At 49.0% G+C, this 22418-nt stretch overlaps 2 protein-coding genes across 6 annotated transcripts in view; one reads left to right on the forward strand and one right to left on the reverse strand.

Annotated features, from left to right (window-relative positions):
• Positions 1–7033, forward strand: part of ADIPOR2 (adiponectin receptor 2) — a 94709-nt gene extending 87676 nt beyond the window's left edge. Inside the window, exons 5-8 of one of the 2 annotated variants that reach the window (XM_032254462.1) lie at positions 1187–1373; positions 1624–1811; positions 4664–4857; positions 6713–7032. In XM_032254462.1, the coding sequence (XP_032110353.1) occupies positions 1187–1373; positions 1624–1811; positions 4664–4857; positions 6713–6841 (698 nt within the window). In that variant the 3' untranslated portion in view covers positions 6842–7032. Of the gene's footprint in view, positions 1–1186; positions 1374–1623; positions 1812–4663; positions 4858–6712 lie in introns of both variants that reach the window. The other variant, XM_032254464.1, reaches the window with a different exon arrangement.
• A 4902-nt stretch (positions 7034–11935) lies between these two features.
• Positions 11936–22418, reverse strand: part of CACNA2D4 (calcium voltage-gated channel auxiliary subunit alpha2delta 4) — a 130121-nt gene continuing 119638 nt past the window's right edge. For 3 of the 4 annotated variants that reach the window (XM_032254460.1, XM_032254459.1, XM_032254457.1), the window contains 9 exons: positions 21724–21794; positions 21194–21269; positions 20553–20605; positions 20179–20231; positions 19868–19888; positions 17545–17662; positions 15595–15707; positions 15225–15307; positions 11936–13698 (listed from right to left, as the gene is read on the reverse strand). In XM_032254460.1, the coding sequence (XP_032110351.1) occupies positions 13594–13698; positions 15225–15307; positions 15595–15707; positions 17545–17662; positions 19868–19888; positions 20179–20231; positions 20553–20605; positions 21194–21269; positions 21724–21794 (693 nt within the window). In that variant the 3' untranslated portion in view covers positions 11936–13593. The remainder of the gene's footprint in view (positions 13699–15224; positions 15308–15594; positions 15708–17544; positions 17663–19867; positions 19889–20178; positions 20232–20552; positions 20606–21193; positions 21270–21723; positions 21795–22418) is intronic. The other variant, XM_032254458.1, reaches the window with a different exon arrangement.

The following is a 22418-nucleotide window of genomic DNA, read 5'->3' on the forward strand; positions in this document are numbered from 1 at the left end:
GGTAATGGATAAACAAAATATGGTATATTCATACACTGGAGCCCTATTTAGCGGCAAAAAGGGATGAAGCACTGATACACGCCACAACATGGGGGAGCCTTGAAAACATTTGCTAAGCGAAGTAAGCCAGACACAAAAGGTGACATGTTGTTTGATTCTACATGCATGAAATGCCTAGAACAGGAAAATCCATAAAGACAGAAAGTAGATTAGCAGTTGTTTAGGACTGTGAGGAGTGGGCAATGGGGGATGATATCAGGTATAGTGTTTCTGTTTGGGGTGATGAAAATATTTTGGAATTAGGTAGTGGTGATGATTGTACAACCTTTTGAAAATATACTAGTTTTTGGCCTTATTCCATTTGACTTGCATTTCTTATCACACATTTGATTTCCGTAGTGCCTCTAAGTTCCTGTCTGTTAGTATAGTGAGAGTAGAGAGTCAAATCAAATTTCTTGTTGAATTCTAATTCGAGGGTAAGTTTTAATTAAAATGGTAAAACAGAATCATGTAGCAAATGTTGGACTTGAAATTTCTGTGCCTTCCTTGTGTTAGGTGGCCCTTCCCTAAGCACTAGGAACATGGCATCTTTCTCTGGAGAACAGTTTAAGAATTGGTTAGGAAATGGCCTGAGTAGGCAGGCCTTTTACGGTTCTTACCTCTTGAATTCACTGAGCCAGCTGGTGAGGACCAGAGAAGCAACCTAATGCTCCCTGACCACTATTGGTAGAGGAAAGCTGTATTTCTTGGCAGGGTTTAGGGGTATTGGAATTTATTGTAAAAACAGAAGCAAAAGCACAATGCACCTTTGAACGCTGGGCTATGATGTACAGTATGTGCCAAAATCTTTATAAATGAAACCTCATTCTACATCTAGAGGTAGAAGTGGCTTCATTATGCTACTTCTAAGAAGTAGCAGCACTATCTGATTTCTTTTTGGATTATGCCCTTAGATAAGTTTTATATTCTGTATACTCAGTTTATGAAGCTGAACTATTTATGATACCAACAATGTTGGAAGTAAAGCACAATTTTGTATAAGCTTCAGTTATTTGGAAAATTTTTCTCATGGAACTTGTGATTCAGATATTGTAGTAACTCTGAAGGATTGAAAACAGAATCAGTATATAATTCTTTCTCTTCTGAAGGGTGATATTTTATCTGTTTTCTATACTCTTTTTCCTAGGTTGTGTATTCTTCTTGTGCCTGGGGATTTTTTATATGTTTCGCCCAAATATCTCCTTTGTGGCCCCTCTGCAAGAGAAGGTGGTCTTTGGATTATTTTTCTTAGGAGCCATTCTCTGCCTTTCTTTTTCATGGCTCTTCCACACAGTCTACTGCCACTCAGAGGGGGTCTCCCGGATCTTCTCTAAGTAAGTATCTCTAAAATCCATATTTTGGTCAATGATTTAGAGGTAAAGCATTAGGGAAAAACATTTAGCAGAGTTGGCAGAATTCTTAATACCATCTCATGGAAACTTAAAAAAAAATTAAAGAGCAACCCAATTTGCCTCTTAGCTGTTGTTGATCACTTATGTCATGAGGAATTAATTGGAACCTGTAGTGGCTAGTAATTTTTAAATTATTGCATTAAATGGAATTTTTTTTTTTTTTCTATCATAGACTGGATTACTCTGGTATTGCTCTTCTGATTATGGGGAGTTTTGTTCCTTGGCTTTATTATTCTTTCTACTGTAATCCACAACCTTGCTTCATCTACTTGATTGTCATCTGTGTGCTGGGCATTGCAGCCATTATAGTCTCCCAGTGGGACATGTTTGCTACCCCTCAGTATCGGGGAGTAAGAGCAGGTAAGAGCACGCGGAGGTTCTACATTTGACATTCATTTATTCACTAGTCATTTATTGAAGTTCTACCGTTTGCCAAACATAATGTCGTATATTTGTGATGCCAAGATGAATAAATCATAGTTCCTGTTGTTGAGGGGTTTTTAATGTTGTAGTGGTAGTGGTAGCAGTAGCAGCAGTAGCAGTAGTAGTAAGTAGTGTTCATTAATTGTCTTACAGCATTAAAGTTGAGGGGCCGTGTTGAGTATGAGGTGATGTAATTTGGAAGTGTTACTTACTTGAGTTTATGGCTAAACATCATCCAGAAAGTGGTAGTCTGTAACTTTTGTAAAGTAAACAATGATTTCTCTTATTCAGCATGAGTGTACTCTTTGTAGTGATTCTTCTTTTGTTGTCATTTTCTGTTTTTTATATTTTAATTTTATAATGGATAATACACTTAAGTAAGCCTTTACCCCCATACTGATAGTGTTTTGTTAAAGTGGGCACTATATCTCCCTTCTGGTACAGGGTTAAGGGGCTTTTTATATTTAGGATAATGGCTGTTTAGCTGGAGATCATAGAGAAAGCCACAAGCCCCTCGGTGCCTTGGCTGAGTCTTCTTGTATTTTTCCTTTCATTTTTTAAAAAACCTCAAAAACCATTTAGTATTAAAATCTAACCCCTGGATCATGTGCAAGTACCTGGAAGGTTAGATATGGAAGTAACTTCATGTCAGTGACTGTTAGAATACTCTGCCCTCCTCCTTCTTGTGTTCATATGCACAAATGAGCATCGGTCAGGGCCAGCTTTCAACAGTTCTTGAGTAGTACAGTGGTGTTAAGCCTGCTTGAGCACATGAGATAAGAATGTCTTTGCTGAGTAGAGCTGAGCATTCTGCTATTTATATACATCAGAAAAACCAAGTTCCTGAGCGTTTGACTTAGAGAATTATAGGCAGAAACCACTAGCAGCGTTTGCTTAGCATGTAGAGGAAAAGAACAAGTGACGGGACATCACGTTAATAATTCCTTAGAGGAGCAGAGGTAGGAAATTGTTTTTCTTTAGGCGTGCTTGCTTCTTATCTTTTGTGAGAGCAGCTTTACCATTTTCCTCTTCTCTTTCAGATGCCCATTTTATTTGTGAGTATGCATCCTGTATCTGTGCCTACATATATTGCTGTATACCAGCAGTTCAGTTTATTTGCTAGCATCCAAAGCAAGCAATAGGCTCTTCATCTGTTGAGAAAGCTTATCACATGACAGCTTGTTTTGCAAGGGTCATTGTTAACTCTGTGTCAAAATGTAGGAGCAGTTATTGTTTGAGGCCAGGAGTTCCTGTGTTGCTTTGGCTGATAGACAAGTTTCAAAGTGGATTTAGATCAGTGGACTTCAATTTTTTTTTTCTCATGACATTGTCTATTACAGTCCTGAACAGGTGTATCTGTACATAAGTTCATGTATGTAATAAAGTACACAATTTTTACAAAATAATATTTAATCCTCCACTTATGTTACAGTCTGATATTTTAAATTTTATTCCAGTTCATTTAAAAAAATGCTGGTTGAGACTCATTTAATTGATCTTAAAACTTAGGTCATATCCAGAAGTTTAAAAAACATTACTTTAGATGCTTTTAGATGCAGTTAGGCAGTAGGGCTGTGGCTGAGTGATTTGCCAGACTTCCGTACTTGATTGATATTTAAGAGCCTGGGAGCTTTCAGAAACATTTCTCTCCCCCTCCCCCTCCCCTGTTAGGTCGTTTTTTTTTTTTTTTTTTTTTTTTTTTTTTTTTTTTTTTTTTTTTGTTTTGTTTTGTTTTGTTTTTGGAGACGGAGTTTCGCTCTTGTTACCCAGGCTGGAGTGCAATGGCGCGATCTCAGCTCACCGCAACCTCAGCCTCCTGAGTAGCTGGGATTACAGGCATGCACCATCACACCCAGCTAATTTTTGTATTTTTAGTAGAGACGGAGCTTCACCATGTTGATCAGGCCAAACTCCTGACCTCAAGTGATCTGACTGCCTCGGCCTCCCAAAGTGCTAGGATTACAGGCGTGAGCCACTGTGCCAAGCTTTAGATTACTATTAAAAATAGGTGATACCAGGTGATATGATCATTCATTGCTTCTCTACCCTTGGAACATCTGTTACTTCAAAGAGAAGATGAGAAATGTAAAATTGCTTGTGTTGTAACCTGTGTCTGTAAAAGGACAGGCTAGGACAGTTTAAATAAACTCTTGGAGGTATCCTTTCCAAAAAATTTAGCAACATTAATTCAAAACCCTTGAAGACTGCTGACCTATTAAGCTAAGTCTCTCCTAGCAAGGCTCCTTGCATTTTTTTTTTTTTTTTTTTTTTTTTGAGACAGAGTTTTGGTCTTGTTGTCCAGGCTGGAATGCAGTAGTGTGATCTCAGCACACTGCAGCTTCCACCACCCGGGTTCAAGTGATTCTCCTGCCTCAGCCTCCGAAGTAGCTGGGATTACAGGCGTGTAATTGGCCACCACGACTGGCCAATTTTTTGTATTTTTAGTATTTTTTGTATTTATTTCATCATGTTAGGCCAAGCTGGTCTTGAACTCCTGACCTCAGATGATCTCTCCACCTCAGTGTCCCAAATTGCTGTGATTACAGGTGAGAACCACCATGTCTGGTTGGCTTCTTGCATTTGTAAATCTTGAGAACATAGCTGTGTTGTCTTTCATGACAGTGTTCCAGAGTTTGAGAAGCCTTCTTTTTCCTTTAAAACTGGAAGCTAATTTTGTATGCTGCTTTGAAATATTCAGTTTACAGAGTTAATGGTACTGTGCTGTAGTATTGACTTCTTGCTCTTTACTTCTCTTCTGCATTACTTTACTCTCTTCTTGTGACTCCTAGGAGTGTTTCTGGGCCTAGGCCTGAGTGGAATCATTCCTACCTTGCACTATGTCATCTCAGAGGGGTTCCTCAAGGCTGCCACCATAGGGCAGATAGGCTGGTTGATGCTGATGGCCAGTCTCTACATCACAGGAGCTGCCCTGTATGCTGCCCGGATCCCTGAACGCTTCTTTCCTGGCAAATGTGACATCTGGGTAAGTATGTCAGGGGTGACTGAGTGTGTGTAGGTATCTGCTTATGGGTTACTGGCACACTGCGGAGTGATGCAATAGAAAAAGTTTTAGACACAAAATTAGGAGAGTTGTATTCTCGTCCTAACTCCCTATTTAGCTGTCATTCTCTGGACAATAAGAACTAACAGTTAGTGGACACTTTCTTGATGCTTGGCATAGTACAGAGTGCTTTGCATGAATTACCTCATTTAATACATTAGCCCTATGCATGGATTACCTCATTTAATACATTAACCCTGTATGTTATGATAACTCGTATAGTCTTCATTTTACAAGTCAGGAAACTAAGGCTTAGGGAGCTGAGGCCACTTGTTCAAGCCATGTGGCTATTAAGTGGTAGAACTGGAATTTCAGTTAGGCTAGTTTTAATATCAGAATCTGTGCTCCTTTTGACAATGGAAAGTCATTTTGCCATTCTTTGTCTCAGTTTCCTTATTTATGAAATGAGGATGATAGACCAGATTTTTACCAGAGTCCTTTTTAGGACCAGATATCTACCAAGGTCTTTTTTAATACCAAAATTTAGTGATTTGTAATGAGAGACTGAGTGTATATATGTCTGGTAGAAGAAGAAGGATTGCGAAGAAGAGGGAAGTGGATTGAACTGGATCGTGGTTATTGGTAAGAGGGGAGGATAAAGAAGGGGGAAAAGAAAATATAAGGCACTGAGAGATGGAAAAACTTATAACTGAAGAGGGCCTGAAACATTTTCCACATGACAAAATTGGAAATCTGCTTAATGTGAAATCTGACCTTTGGGATTCTGCTCATCAGACTATTGCTGATTATTATAGACTAAGCTGATCATCTCATCTTCAAAGTTTAGCTCTCTGTAAAATGAAGATGATCTTGAACTTAAGCAATTTTTTTAGCTTCAAATCAGCTAATTTTCTGATTGCATCATCATAATTTTGACATTGGTATGGAGGGATTTTTGCCCTTTATCCCCTTGCTTTGGAGAAATTATTCCCTTTTGGTGTCCTAAGGAGCATCCTTTGGGATGTGACTTTTGATTTCTTCTAGTTTTTTGCTTCTAAAATCAGTATCTTTCTCTTGATAAATACTGCTTTGCCACTGTACTTTTTCATTTTGAGATTATAATGAGAGAATAGTGTAATTTTTGAAATGCAGTGAGCTGTTGATTACCCTTCTTGAGATGTGAAATAGTATTCAACAGAATAGGTAAAACCAGAAATAATGTCACAGGCTTTAGACCAGCTTCTGACTTGAGAATTAAAAGGGCCTGTTTGCGTAGTCTTTTGATACATTATGTTCATGAAATTTCAGAATCATAGCACTGAAGGAGAAACTCTAGGGACCATATGTTGTGACCTTCCACACTCGATCCTGGAAGCCTCTTTAGTTTTTCTAACAGAGAGCAATATTTAAATGACCATAGCTCTAGTCCTCTTGTCTGTGACAAAATATCCATCAGCAGTGGGTAGGAAAAGGACTGTATGTGTAATCGTAGCCCATGGCTAGGTGTCAAGGGATCCTTGGGATCTTTGTGGCCTGTTAGCAAGAGAGTCTGTATGTCATTTGCCACTGGTTCCAGTGTTAAGTATGTAGATTTTTATGTCTAGAGCTTAGTGGCAGCACCTTGATTTCTTTGGGAACAGCTGGCTTTCAGCTCAGCAGAATGTGATACACCTAATGGATATTCCAGGATCTGTGGACATCTTGAATTTGAGCTCTGTCATATCCATTCCCTGCCTTCTGTTCAGCTTAAACCACGATTAAACGATTCTAAGAATCTTTAGCAGTCTTAATAATGTATGGGTTTCTCTAACCCCTTCTCTCTTTTTTTCCCCTCCAGTTTCACTCTCATCAGCTGTTTCATATCTTTGTGGTTGCTGGAGCTTTCGTTCACTTCCATGGTGTCTCAAACCTCCAGGAGTTTCGTTTCATGATCGGCGGGGGCTGCAGTGAAGAGGATGCACTGTGATACCTACCAGTAGCCAGGGACTGTGACCCTAAACCAGGTCCTGCAGCACTTGCAGGCCTCTCTGCTGGCTACTGATGCCAGTACCAGAGGAGCCCCAAAACTCTGACACCCTCGCGGGCTTTGTGACGGCCCAGGGGCTCTGTGTGGTACATGACTGAGAAGAGAAAAACAAAAATAAATCATACCTCAAAGGACAGAGTGCATCAATTGGGAGGACAGGAGACACAGCCCAAACCCTGGCTTATTCTTGGGATCTACCGATTGTGGGCTCTGCAAGACCCTTGGCAAACTGGCTTCTGATCCATATCATATTTATTTGTAGAAGATGGCGAAACAGTTTAGCTGGTGGTTCTTCTTCTCCCTTTCTCTTTCCATATAAAATAATACAAACCAATTTAGGTGAACATTTATATCCAATAAAGGGTGGGAGTGTGATTTTAAATTCTCTTTTGGGAGAACAAAAAAATTAATGTAAATAAGATTTCTAACTTACTGTTTAAGACTTTATATAAATGTTTAAAACATAGGGGTAGGGAGGGAGGGAGAATTTTTGTATAGAATGAAACATGCAGGTACCACACACTGTTTGAATTTTGCACAAAAGTGACTGTAGGGGGATCAAGTGATAGCCCCAGAATGTACAGTGTCTTGGTGCACCAAGGTGCCTTCTAAAGGCTGACATACCTTGGACCCTAGTGAGGCAGAGAGTATAGCCCTAGCCCAGTGATCACATGACCACTGTTAAGCCTGCGAGCCTTTGGAGGGCCTGAGGTAGAAGGGAGTGGTATGTGTGTTCTCAGTGGAAGCAACACATGAATGGCTGCCAATATGTGTTAGATAAAGTCTCTAGTTAGGGTGTCATTGTCATTTGAGAGACTGACTTATAGAGCTCTGCACTCTTACCAGCTGGTAAAGGGGCAGTGGAGACCATGGAAGAGCTCCAGAAACATTAGCACGGCTGATCCGATTGCTTCCTGGCATCCTGCTCACTTTTATGGTTAGTCTTACTAGAGGGATGTGACAGTTTTCCATATCCTTGCTGTGGAGCTCTGGAACACTCTCAGAATTCCCACTATTAAAAATCACTGCCCTAAGTACCCTTCCTCCTTGAGGGAATAGAAATATTTTATACTTCTTGTCATGGAGCCAGCCACAAATGAGATTCTGATGTGTCCAGGTTTCTCCTGAGCTCATCTACATAGATTGGGAGACCCTCCTTTGGATTTAGGAAAGAGGGGTTTTACCTCTGGTACACTGTCTTGGAAAGCCTAGCTAGATGTGACAGACATCTCGGCCCTCCTTGAAAGGAAAGCCAGCAGAACTCTTTTAAAGCCAGGTGCAGTACCCATCGGAGTTGTCAGCACTCACTGAACCCCAATTTGCAGGGATAGTATGGTGTGGCATTTTGAAGACAATGGTATGTTACTGCCAGGGGGTGAGGTATAAGACGATGGCTCACGTCCCAGGCCTACCTGATACAGTGTCAAGAGAAAGTGGTAGGGAAAGGATCTGGTTCATGGAATTCTGATCTTAGCCCATTGGTGAACCCCCTAAATAGCACTTGAGTCTTAGACTCAAGTCAAAGACTTGGGATGACCCCATTATATCCTAGGATTGTGGGTATTAGAACTAAACGGTGAGGCCCTGGGCATGGGGATTGGCATCCTCAATAGGTGTTTGGGAATATGGGAGGGGTCTCCTATTTACTCAGTGAGTTTTCTCAAGTTATTTTCCTCCCTTCCCCTTCCAATCTCCAGCAAAAGCTGGGATCCAGGAAGGGAGAATCTAGTGTAGAAGTTGAGAAGATCTTGAGTATTTTGGATAGGGTCACTGCCCTGGGTGCTAGGTGGACCAAGTAAAAGACTCAGTGGATGAGCTGGTGCAGTGCCTGACAGAATAAAAAACAGTATTAATCCCTTTGAGAAAGCATAGTCCAATAGGACAGTGGCCATCTGGACAGAAGCCCACTTAGTTTCATGGGAGCAACAGCACATATCAGAAGCCAGACTTGCACTTCGGTCATGCACTTTGGGATACAGGGTATAGATGCAGCCCTGTCACAACACCAACAGAAGTAGCAGCCTCTGGGCGCAGTCACCCACACCCCAAAGCTGGAAGAATCTGGTTCAACATAGCACAAACCCTTCGGAAAAATGAAATTAACATCACTGATGTGTAATCCAGGAAGATCTCCCTCTTTTGGGTGTGTATGTGGGCATGTTTGTGCCCATTTCTATGTGTGCGTCTACGTGCAACTCACTACCAACAGCCTCGTGCACTTGTCCTGAGTGCTCGCTGAGAACTCTCACCAGGTTGGCGCCTGAATGCCTTACTCTCAGCAGTCAGAGGCTTGCTTGCTCTGTGCAGATTTTTAATTTTCTTTTTTGGCCCTAGGCTGGTTGGGACCTCTGCAGCTTCATTCTTTCACCATTAAATAGTGGCCTTTTTCAGTATTTTCCCTCTTCCCCTTTATAAATTGCTAAAGCCACAAAGCACATTTTTGGGGATCATAGAAGGTTGGGGTTCCAGAAGGGGATCTGTGTGATGGTTCCGTTGATGTGGGATTTCCCTACTTGCTGTATTCTCAATTTCTAATAAAAAGAACCAAATGAAATGTGAACTTCTGTTGTGTATTTTTTATTGCCATTCAGCTTACCTCCCCTTAGCTTTTGACACTTTTTTGAAGCTGTAATTTAGACACTGAGATTCAAGAAACTTTTGGAAACTTCCCATTTGGGATGCACAAATCAAATGCTTATGCCCAACTCCTGTTTCCTAACTCAAGCTTTCATCGTGATTTGGACCAGGTTTAGAATGGAGGGGAGAGCAACTCTAAGGGACAGTTCTCAATTTATTATTGAAGTTTATAAAAATAGTCTCTGATGTAACACTTGATGCCAAAGGATGTGTTGGAGAACTGCTGATGTCATGTGATCATAATCACAACCCTTTGAGCCAGTCAGGATTATTTTCACTCTCATTTTATAGATGGGGAAACTGAAGCTTAAGAAGTTTAAGAATGTAGTGCCAGCACTGTATTGGAGAAAAGAGTGAAGGGGAAATCCAAGAAGAAAACATTTCTTTCTGTACTTAAGTTTATTATTCTGATTAAAAAGTCTCATGTACATTGACTTAAAGGTTTTTGGGCTCATTAACCTAGTCCCTTCTATGTTAGAAGAGGATCTGGTTCAATTGGTCTTTGAAATAAAAGGAAATGCCAACCCTTTTGCCTTAGGTAAATTTAGTTTTTGGAAGGGAATTTTCAATATTGGGACTATGTTTACTCTGAATTCTCATTTTTGAGTATAGATACAATTTTAGTGTCCCATACGTTATCTGGGTATGGACACTGGATCATTTCCTGCTTTTAACAAACAATATAAGCTGAAGCCTACTAATAAACCACTTTGTCTTTTCCTAGTCTCTTACTAAAAGCTGTCTGTATGGCTCCTGTTACTCAGGTGATGTTACGTGCATGTTGTAAAGGAGGTAGCTAAGGATAAGTTTGGGTTCTGACTTTACAGAGTGCTAGGGCTCCGGTTGCCGAGAGAAGCCTCTGGGTAGTGTTACTCTAAAATCATCCCAGAAACAACATCCACTTCTTGAATATTCTGCATTAATTGTAGTGTTTCATTTTGTCCTTCCCTCAGAGGACATGAACCATTTGCTAGCCAGCGCTGCCCCCCAACACCCTATCTAATGTACAAATCTGTTCTGCCTTCATCTGTTCGATGTGGTGAAACAGGGCCGGCCTGGCTCACTCATGTAGGGCTGCTGCTGATGGCATGGGTCAGGGAGGGGCAGGAAAGAAGATGCCCGAGCATGCAGCCTCGTGTCACTGCCATCCTATTGTCCCACGTCCCTGCCTTGCTACACTACCTGGAAATGAAAAGCGTAGTTTCAGATCTTGGTTGTGCCATTTGCCATGTAGCGTGGGCAAGTGGCCGTTTGCTTTTCTAGCCTTGGTGTTCCGTTAAAAAGAGGCCAACGATGCATCCTCTAGAGGCTTCGCTGAGATGCTGTTGCTCCTGTAGATCATTTCCTCAAACTTCCCATAGTGATTGGGGTTTCTGCCAGATCCTTGCTCCAACTCCTTCCTTTTATGGACTTCGTTTACTTTTCTGGCCTTACGATATGCTCACTTTCTTGCCCCCCGCCCCGAACCAAAACTTCACTGAGCATTATGAAATGGTTGAAGCATTTTCCCTGAAAGCTCTTCTATTAAAATATACAACATTATTAGGGTAGATTTAGTAGTTAACATATCCTTGATACTGAGGAAGGAGGATCTGACAGCATCTTTGAGTTCCTGGTCCTTTAAAGGTGTACAACACTAAAATTTCAATAATTCTTCACTCTATTAAATGACTTAGGTTCCAACCTCGTGTCTCCGAGCAGGTACTGGGCTTTAGCATAAGCCAGGCTGCCACCTGCTGTCCACTAGTGGTTCTGCTAAAAGAAAAGGAGGAATTGTTTTGACCTTCGAAGGCAAAACTTAAGAGAATACTCTGTTCTCCAAGGCAGAGAAGGTTTATCAGAAGTGGTTTTTCCTTCCAATGGTCTTGAAAGGGATTCCCAGATCTTACAGCCCCCTTGGCCATGCAGAGACGTGGGACCCAGAGGAAGCCGACAAAACAAGGCCAGAAGCTGCTCCAGCTTCCTAAGCTTGCCTTTTTAAGAGTTGATAAATTTGCATCAAAGTGCTTTTCCTGTTTGGGTAGGGAAGATAAGCCTTCCAAAAAATAACACTGGGTTGGTTATTGTCCTAGAGACACTGCTGGTCGGTCTCTGTTAGTTGGTAGTTGGGGTTAAATGCAGTTGGAGTGCCTTAATGCGAAAGAATGAACAGCAGGTGGGGCGGCCACAGCCTTGGCAGGAAGCGGCAGGGCAAGGGTTAGGGTGTACTCACCCTGCTGTGTGCAGCACAGGTGGGGCCTCGTGACACATAGTTGCCACACAGCAATGGTGGCCCAGGGACTGGGAAGAGCTCCTTGCTGCCTTCTTAACCCCTCTGGGCCTATTGGACACCTTATTGTTCCTGGCATCTAAATTGTAATTTCTTTGTCCCCACCTCCATGAAACAAGGTAACGTAATGATAGCAGTTAGCATGCATTTATTTAGCGTTTACTATATGCCAGGCAGTTTCAAGCATGTTACATGAATATATCACATTCAATCTTCACCATACTCTTCCAATAATTTCGAGGCAATTTTCAACTCTCCTGCAGTTTCTATAACATGGTACTAATGCTAGTACCCACTTTCAGGGGGCTGTTGTGAGGACGGAATGAGCTGAAACATGTTATTTGGTACATGTAAACCTTAGCGTTCTAGCATTATCCTGCCACTTAAACTGGCTTCTCTGAGCTGCAATGTCTTCTGCTGTAAGGGGGCATTAATTCTGCCCTCACGGGGTTGTTGCAAGACACGACGATAAGAGTGACATCCTGTAATCTATAATGTGTGTTTTACAGCGTTGGCCTACTCTAGAGGGAAGTTAGGGCTATTTGCTGGTAGGAGACTTGAACAGCTTGTACTTTAAAGTGTGGAGGCTGAGGGTGATGGAGGAGCAGCAGGAAGGGCCCCCAAAGCCCCACATACTATCCAAGCTTATCACTGGGGTTGGTTAAACGGAAGGATTTGAGGCCTCTCCCGAATTTCCCCATGGTTTTGCCCTTAATGTTGCCCTCACTGTGGAGACTGTCATCTCCTGGGATCCAGGTCTTGGGGTTTGGAGGGGGGAGGAAGCTGCAGGGCCGTGGGACCCTGGGGGAGATGTGTGTGTGCTGGGGGTGAGTTCCCAGATACAGCTTCCCTCCCAGTGGACCCTGCTTAGCAAATTGGAATGTTCCCACAAGTTCCAATCCTAAGGATTTCACCCCAGGGACAGAGTCAAGTGGATTCTTTTGTAAATCAGTGGCCAGAAAAAGAATACAAGGACTGCTCTTTTTCACTATGTTACAGCTGTTTTTGCCGTCCCCTGAATGCACATCAATTTCCATGCAGCAGTTGGATATCCCTACTGCCTTGTCATAGATGCAAACTTTCCTTTAAGTTAGGGCTTTGTAAAGAAGTTTTGGGAAGTTCTTCAATAACAACTTCCCAAAACATCAGATGCAGCCCTGTCGATATTTCCTAAAAGGATTTCATATCTTTCTCGTCTTTACCATTCCTTTACCCAACCTCCACCCCTCCACCCCAACACAGTCAAAACTTTTTTGAGCAGCAGCTAGTAAAGTGAGCTGCCTGGCCTTCCACCTTGAGCCTCCTTTGGGGAATCTATGCTTTAGTTGGGGCATGTTCTTGCTTTAGCCTCATCTCTGCAATTGGCCTCATTCTGCTGCGTTTTCTCAGTGCTCGGAAGTCCTTGGGTTCTACTGGAGACCACTCAGAAGCATCTGACCCTTTTTTGGCTGGGTCTGGACTCTGGCATATAGGAGGAACTAAATTATTTTGTCTTGGTCCAAGCTGAGCTCATGTTGGCTTCCCCAGAGGATACAGGAAGGTTAGAAGGATGCTCCTTTTGAGACCTGGGCGGATGGTATTGGGCACCATTGAGCATCTTGCAGGTGGTGCCAGGTGATTGGTTTCTTGTTCCATCCAGCATTCTCCGGAGGCAGGAGCCAGGATTGAGAGGAGCATTGGTCTGGGGGTGACCCAACTGCAGTTAGTTGCATCCCATGTCCGTGCTGGCTTTTGGGATGGTTCTGGAAGGATCACCTTGCCAAAACACAGGTCAGGCTGGGTGGTGTCACCTCAGGAGTTGGGGCAGTAGCCCCCAGGCACACAGAGGCATCAGGAGTAGGGGCACCGAGGCTGAGGTGTCTGAGGCACCGCCGCAGTCCTGGGCATTCTCCTGCGAACCCAGAGCAGAGGTGAGAGGGCAGCACTCAGAGGAGGAACCCCAAAAAGAGAGGGGCCTCCACCACTAATGGGGGCCAAAATCCTGGGGAAAGGGGAGTTTCAGAAAGCCGGGGAAGCACTGCCACCTTCCTTAGGCCCCTACCTTTTGGCAGAAAAGCAGAGCCTGCCCCCTCAGGCTGGGAGGGGAGATCAGCCTTCTCTACTGGCCCCCGGGCTTGGAGTGGCTGTAGGATCACCCCCTCAGAATGGCTTCAGGAAAGCCCTGAACTCTGGGAGCATCTCTGATGGGGATTATTCGGGGCAGCCCTGCCCAACAGACTGGACGGTGTATGAAGCACCCGGCTCAGGATCCATACCAGCCACTACGACTGTTATCCACATGACAGCCTCCTCACATTGCTCAGATCATTCAGACCTAAGTGTAGTGGGAATGCAGGCAAGACGGGAAAACGGCATTCTAATTCACCCAGGGCCCAAACCCTAGGAAGCGTGGCTCTTTGTTAAAGCACCTTGGATCCCAGTTGACTTTGTATTTTAATGACATAGGGGCTCTGCTATGTTTTCACACCACCTCTTCAACAAATGTGAATGTGAAACGTTTTCCCTGCCCCACTCTCTGGACACCAGCTGCATGTCTGTCCTGTAGTTCAGTTCAAGCCTGACACTATCAAGAGTTTAGCATTAGATCCCGCAAGTTACAGGGCTCAGTCCCACAAGGTGGCCCTCACTTCACATACCAATTGCAAGCCCCTGGTCTCCTGTCCTGACAGACTGGCTATAAATCTAGGGTTCCCATGACCCCGTCTCAGGCTGCATGATTTGTTAGTGTGGCTCACTGGACTCAGGAAGGTGCTTCCCTCACCACTACAGTTTATGATAAAGGACACAGCTCAGGCAGCGGAGAGGAAGAGACATACAGGCCAAGGCATGGGGTGCACAGAGCTCTCACACCCCTTCACCATCCTGGACGCTCTCCCAACACCATCGTTCAGGGATTTTATGGAGGCTTCATTTCGGCAGGCATGATTGATTAAATCTTTGCCCATTGGTGATCAACTCAATCTCCAGTCCCCTTCCTTTCCCAGAAGCCAGGGGATTGGAGCCAAAAGTCCCAACCCTCTAATCCTGTGACCAGCCCCATGCTGCCTAGGGCCCCCAGCCACCAGTCATCTAATTAGCATACAAAGACCCCCTATCATTCCAGGGGTCTTAAAGACACCTGTGCAGGAACCAGGGACTAAGACCAAATACTGTAACAAAAGATGCACCTGTCACCCTACTCATTCAGGAAATAGCAAGGGTTTTAGGAGCTTGCCAGGAATCAGGACAAAGACCAAATATGCTTCTTATTCTATCACAGTGTCACAGGGCATAAACATGAATGCTTCCCCCAGGAAGCACAGGCACAGGGGTGCCCCTTGGTATCCATATGTGCTCCTGGCTGCAGGGGCACAGGCCCAGGCACAGAAGGCTCGGGGGTGAAGATCCAGCCCACCCTCAACCCGCCTCAGCCCGCACCTCTGGATGGAAGGCGTGGCAGGAGTCTGGTCGCCGGCGGACCTTCTGAGAGCGCATCCGGTCACATTTGACAGAGGCATTATGTGCAGAAGCCACCGTTAAGGTCAATATCTCAGGACCGGAGCCCATTCTGCAGCCTGCACCAAGGTCTGGAAGAACCTGCCCTGGTGCCATCAGTTGCCCTGCAAGCAGCTTCGAGGTCAGGAGACAGCACTGGGGCCCAGGGAAGGATTAGAGAGCACATAACGAGCCCTGTGGAGGACGGACGGGCGGTGATGGGGGCTGGACCCGCTGCTCAAAATCGGAGCCCCACAGGCACCTCCTACAGCCCCCGCCCCCACCCCACACATCCCGGAGGATTGCAGGATATATTTGACTTCTGTCGCCTCCTGAAGCACTGGCGGGAAGATGCTGCAGTCACAGGTGGGGTCTGTGACCAGGAGGAGGAGGTTACTGTTGGGAATCTGTTGCACCACAAATACCCTGCAGCAAAGAGAGGGAGTCGAGGACGGCTCGGTGGCCACCACGAGAAAGGCTTCTAGGGAGGGAGCTTCTGGAGACTTTAGTGTGGAGTTGGAGTGACAGGGAAACCCGGAACCATGAGGCAGGGTGGGTCAGGGGCAGCTATGGGAAGGGGCCTGGGCAACGGCTCAGTCTTGCTGGCCTTCCCCACAAGCTTTTGCTGCTGTATTCCCTTTCCTAGCAGATTGAAGAAGGCGAGGAAGTCCAAACAGGGCCGCTCTGGAGAGTGCAAAGAGTTGTTATTAATATATGCAGGGACAGCAGGCGTAAATCAAGACCATCCCGAGCAAATGGGCGGGTGAGGCCACGCTAGCTTTGGGTGAGGGTGGTGGGGGCGGGCCTGGGCGAAGCGGCAGTGCTGGAGGTTGGCCACCAGGTGGCGCAGTGGTCCCGCCCTCGGCGAGGCCGCCTTGCGAGGGGTGGGGTGGAGCCCGCCCACCGCCTCCCAGCCGTCCCAGCTGCCACCTACCGAGCGCCTCCCCAGGGTGGGTGGTCTACACACCCACACGTGCACACCACAGCCACGTCTACTCAACCTTCACAGCTCTATGTGAGGCCGCTGTGGTGCCCATTTTGTAGATGAGGAAACGGAGGCTAGAGGAGGCGAAGTCACTTGCCCACGGTCAGGAGTGGGGAAGAGCAGAGCCAGCTTTTTGTTTTGTTTTGTTTTGTTTTTATTGAGACGGAGTCTCGCTCTGTCTCCCAGGCTGGGGTGCAGCGGCGCGATCTCAGCTCACTGCAACCTCCATCTCCCGGGTTCAAGCGATTCTCCTGCCTCAGCCTCCCGAGTAGCTGGGACTACGGGTGTGCGCCACCACGCCCGGCTAATTTTTGTATTTTTAGTAGAGACGGGGTTTCGCCAGGTTGGCCAGGATGGTCTCGATCTCCGATCTGCTGATCCGCCCGCCTCGGCCTCCCAGAGTGCTGGGATTACAGGCGTGAGCCCCCGCGCCCGGCCCAGAGCCAGTTTTAAGCTCAGGTCTGTCTACTCTAAGCCCTGGCTTCACTCCGACCTCTGGCTCTGTCCTCCACCGAGCTTTTGCGCTAAATGCACCGGGGACGCTAGTCCCAACCCTCAGCCCTGCGTACACCCCGGTGAAACCCCGCGCAGCATGAGGCGCAGGGAGGGGCGATGGGACCCCCATGCCAGCGCCGCAGGTGCCGCGCTATTAAGTGGTTTGCCGCGGGCCTGGGGGTCTAGGGACCGTCTGGGGAGCCGCACACCTGGCTGAGGCGACCCTGGGGGAGGCCGCTGCGTTCCCAGGGTCGGGGCCTTCTCGGACTGGGGGGCGGGGGCAGTCGGAGAGACCCTTCGGTACGGCCTCCTTGCCTCCCCGGGGCTAGGGCCAGAGGGAGCTGGCGGCTTCCACCCAGCAGGAGGCCTGACCGGGCTGCGGCCCGGGTTCCGCGCACGCTGTCTCTTCTCTTCTCACACCTCCCCTGCCTCCCGAGTTCTCCCCTGGCAGCTCAGCCACAGGCGCTGGCACCGCCTGGACCCGTGCGGTGCCTGCGCAGGGGCGAGGGAGACCCGCTGGAGGGCCGCCGCGCAGAGACGCCTGGGGCCCCCTGCGGCCTCAGTGGGGTGGGCTCGCCACACGGGGTCTGGCCTCGGGACGCCTCTCCCCACCCGCCTAAGGCAGCACATCCGACTGTCCGGGTCCCCAGCCGTCCTGCCCGCCTCCTGCGGCCGGTGAGGGAAGACCCTGGGCTTGTGGCCTTGTACTTAGAGGCGGCCCCTCCTCCCGGGGTTCCAGGCCCCGTCTAGACTTGGCCGGGCAGCGGCGCCCCGGGCTCTCACTTCTGGCAGGCCCCACACTCGATGATCCCATTGGCCTCACGGATGGCCGGCTGGTACACGAACACGGGGTACTCCGTGTCGCAGGGCTGCAGCTGGTCCTGCTTCTTCTGTTTGTGTGCTGCAGGCAGACGGAGAAAGGGCATCACACCAATGAAGGGGCCTTGGAGGGCCTGCCCTGGGGTGACCTCGATCAGCACTCCCAGCAACCGCAGTGTTCACCCTAGGCCATTTGCAGATGGCCCCTCCTCAGGCAATTCTCAGGGTGCATGTGGGAGGAGTGGATGGGGGTGAAGGGGGGAAAGGCACATGGAGTCTCTGAAGAGGGTGGCTTCACACGGGGAGGGCCTGTGGAGGGACCCCGGCCTCACTGTGAGCTGGGGGCAGTGCACCATCTCCAGGGCTCCTTCCAGCACTCAGATCCTGGGAGGGGGTCTGAGGGGGCAGCAGAGGCTGTAGGGGCACCAAGGAGTGGCTTGGGGGTACTTAGGCCCACCACCCCTCCCTTCACCATGGACAGACCCAATGCAGCCCCTGGGCGATCCTGCCAGGCCCACACTCCACCCATCAAGCCTGAGTGCCTGGGGCGAGGGGCAGCCAGGCAGGTGGGCTCCAGGCCTGGGGCTGCTGAAGCCCAGAAGGCACAGCCGCCGGCACAGGGCTCCTTGGGGTATGTGTGATTTGCCCTAGCTCCCTGGGACAGGGATGGACAGAGGACTTAGCCAAAGGCTCTGGGGGACCCAGGTTCGTTACCGCCGGGAGCCCCCACAAGGTGGACATATGGCAGAGCAAGGCCGAGCACAGGCAGGGACTGTGTCCAGCGCTCCTGTTCTTCCCAAGGCTCTCTGCATGACCTTTCTGTTCTCAGGGCCTGGCTGCGGCAGGGAGAGGGCTGGCCTATAGGCAGGGGGCAGGTGTGAGCTACCTTTCCAGGCTCACACAGAGTCCTACAGGACAGCATGGGTCTCCTCCCCAGCCAGAGCTCAAAACCCAGAGCGGTCACCGGCTGGCATGCAGAAAGCCCTCACTGAGAGGAGCAAGCCTACGGCAGCCAGGGTTGTGGGTTTTGTCCCCAGGGCTGGGTACAAAAGCCTGCCTGACAATGGAAGGGTGGAATAGTGTCCCCAGGGTCACACAGTAGAAGGGGCCACAGCTCCTACACCCTGGCCTGGGACTCCAAGTCCAGTGCTCTTTCACTGAGGACACTGACACCTGGGTAGGACAGGCCAGGCCTGCCAGGCCTGCCAGGCCAGGGGGAGAAGCCCCAGGGGACAGCTGCCCCAGAGAAGAGAAATTCTGAGCAGGCAGATTGAGGGGGATCATCCTCAGCTTTTGCAAGATGCAGCTGCTGACAGAGAGAGACAGAGGGGGCAGTGTCCCCCTCCAGGGTGGAGCCCTGTGTTCCTGTGCAGGGGGGCAGGGACCCGCTTCTAAGTGACACAGCATTCCTGGTTCCTTCACTGACACCTAGGGACTGCGAACGCCCGGAGCAGCCCCGCTGATCAGGGTGTGAGTCCCGAAGGACTCTGGAGACACAGCCGGAAATGCTCTGAGCCCAGGGGCAGTGGATGCCTGAGGCCAAGGCCAGCAGGAGGGAAGGAAGAGCAAGCCAGAGAGGGACCACAGCGGAGATGAAGAGATGGGACAAGCTGGGGACAGCCCAGGTGGTGGGAGGTTCTGGAACCCCATGGCAAAGGTTCTATGAACACAGAGGAGCTGAGCAGAGCCCGCTGAGGCAAGATGGCCTCCTGTGGTCACGGAGCACCCAGGTGCCTGGAGAATAAATGCTTTGAAAGACCAGGCTCATCGCCACCCTGCGCGTGTGGCCAGAGCCACCAGTCTTTTTGTTGGGGCTTCTCATGGTCACTGCCTCTGGGGACTGTGTCCTCAGACACAGGGTCCCAGAGGGGAATCCTCCTGAGAGCTTCCTGGGGCCCCTGAAACCAGGAGTCCCGCTGAGGGCTGGTGACACCTGGGCTGGGGGCGCCGCTCTTTGCTTCTCCAAGGGGTGGGCTGGCGGCTGCTCACTCATACTGGCTCATGGCTGCCGGGCCCTACCACCCTTCCTCTTGGAATCTTACATGTTCTTACCCAAGGGGAGGCTGGAGTTTCTAATTTTTCCTGGGGCCTGACTGTCCTCATGTGGGATGAGATCTGGGCTAGACTCCCCAGTCCCCCAACCCCCAGGAAAGGTGCTTTAAACCGGGAGAGCTCAGCCCTGCTTGGGGTCCATTCCTGGGACGGGTCATGGAGGTCAGGTTCTTTGTGGCTCGTGCTGCATCCCCAACCCTCCACCAGCAGGGGTCGCCTCCGAGGGGCTACTTACAGTGATGGAAGACACTTTTGGCTAGCCGGGACGTGAGCCCAGCACAGAGTGGACACGGCACAGGAGAAGCATGGTGGCACATGAGGGCAGGATGTCATGGGGTGGTGATGATGGCACATGGAGTGGCAGTGTCCCAAGATGATGTCACACACAGAGCCAGGAGTGAGGGAGGTGATGAGAGAAGGCCACGCAGGATGAGATGTGAACAACAATGACTCAGGGTCGCCTGTCCCCACCGACACCCACCCCACAGGGAGAGACCAAAATGCTACTGCTCTTCAGCACATGGCCCTGCAGCTCCGTGCACTCACCCTCGGCCCCTCTGTCATACCAGGAGCCCCAGACGCTCCACTCCAGCAGGAACCTGTCAGACATAGGACTGAATCTTGGAGATCTCGGAGTCCTCTTGGATCCCCAAGGGGCTGGAGTATCCCTGATGGCCCCCAGCCCATTCCTTCTCCTCCAAGACACCCTCTTCCCTGCCTGAGGGCTCTGGGGTGAGCAGTGAGTTCCCTCCCACGGGCAGCGTGCAGGGAGGAGGTGATGTCCAGGGACCGTGCCCTCCTTCCCTGGGGTCTGGGAGCAAGTGGGTTGTCCTGGAGACCTTGCAGCCCCTGCTCAAGGACACCCTCCTAAGCCACCCTCGCATACAGCCCTCCACCAGTCCCACGTCCACCCCACTCACAGCATTAGCTCCTGCAGCAGCCACCTGGTCGCCGTCAAGAAGGCAGAAATTGGCTGGGAAGGACAGAGTGCACAGCGCTCACACCTAGGTCCAAGGGTAAGGGTGTCCCCCACCCCAGCACCACCCTCAGAGAGACCAGAGGGCTGCCCCGCCACTGGGAGGGGGTGCGGCAGAGCACAGGCCCACAGCCCAGCACCCCCCATCCCCCTACCTCCCATCTGCCCTGCAGAGCTGAGCTAGCAGGGAAATGCCTACTGCATGTCAGATATCTCGGGTGGGGTTGGACATGCCCCTCAGGAGATGAGTCAAACCCTCATTCTGGTGCTGCACTGCTGAGGATCCCTGGTGGTCTAGCAGCAGCATCAGGGGCTGAGGCTGGGGCAGGCTGCTCTCTCTGTCTCCACCAGGGGCCCTGTTAAGTCACAGCTCCCAGAGCAGTCTCTTTGAAGCCCCAAAGTGAGACCCACAGGCCTGCCTGCGAGTGGGACAGAGCAGTGGCTCTGGGCAGAAGGTGGAGACGGTCAAGGTGGGGCCCTGGAGCTAGACGCCCAAGGTGAGTAAGAACAAGGACCAGTGACCTCATTCCAGGACAGGGCAGAGGACTGGCTGGCTGGTGGAGGGAAGGGCTGGGTGACACTCACGCTGACCAGGGGCTGCGCTGCACTGTGGTGGTGACTTGAGGGTTTGCACATGGCCTGGTAGTCATACATGGTCACTCTGAAAATCAGACGCAGGCTGTGATGAGTTCAACGCCACCCCCGCCACCCTGCCCCTGCCTCAGGGGGGTTTACTAGCAGAGCGTCCATTCACTGCAATTCCTGAGGGCGCCTGAGCTAGGACAGCAGATCCGAAGACAGCTCATGCTGAAAATTACATTTCTGTGCTTGGAATGGTTTAAAGGCAATGAAGAGCAAATGGCTTGCCCTTGGAGCTGGACGGTTTTCCCTCAAGGGTCTGAGATGCGTGGTCCCTCCCAGGGGTGCCCACATGACCTAATGCCCTCCCCATATCACATGGATGCCCTGGCTCCATAAAGGTTGCTTTTGGAGCTCTTTGGGGGCACTCACTGTGCATTTTGGACGTCAGGATCCCAAGATCCGCCTGGACCACTTAGGGTCAGCTGTTGGCTTACTGAGTCTATTTGGACTGGGGAGGAGTGTGCCCCACTTACTGGCTGAACACCCCCATGCTGAGCAGCTGGGTCATGACAGCACCATCCACCTCCCCAAGAAATCTTCCCATCTGTAAGAGAGGGAGAGCAGAGAGAGAGAGAGGGAAAGAGGCACAGCAGGATGAAGGCTTCTGAGCCCAGCACTACTATCAGTTCTGGTCGAGGCTTTTGGGGCCAGCTGAGCTTTCCCTCTAGATGCCTCTCAGCATAATCCAGCTGAACCTTCCACCCACGCCCTCTCCAATCCTGGCTCCTTACCCTCCAGCCTGGTGCTTTCTAAACTGGAGACAGTTATCTGCTAGCTGGCTATGAGACCAACCTAGAGGTTACAATATGATTTTTAAAGAATGGCATACAATTCCTTGGAACAATTCTGTGTGAATCACTTGCAGCAAGGTTAAAGAATGTTTTGTGAAATTGGATTTGTTGTATATGCTGTGTGTGTGTGTGTGTGTGTGTGTGTGTTGGGTCAGATATAAAACACGTTTCTGCAGGTCAAGGTCAAAAGCAGCAGTGCCTGTCTCATGCACACCAGTATCCGCATCCTCCCAGTGTGGGAGCACTGCTGTCGCTTTTGATGTCCCTCTGTCACCTCTCACAATCAGTGTACCCTGTGGATGGGTCATTTGTCCCCTCCACGACAACAGCCTAACCGGATCACTAACCCTCTCTCCTTCACCCACCTACCCTCCTAA

This window comes from Sapajus apella, unplaced genomic scaffold (genome assembly GCF_009761245.1).
Source record: "Sapajus apella isolate SASKATOON/1434 unplaced genomic scaffold, GSC_monkey_1.0 scaffold86, whole genome shotgun sequence".
NCBI classification, from domain to species: domain Eukaryota; kingdom Metazoa; phylum Chordata; class Mammalia; order Primates; family Cebidae; genus Sapajus; species Sapajus apella.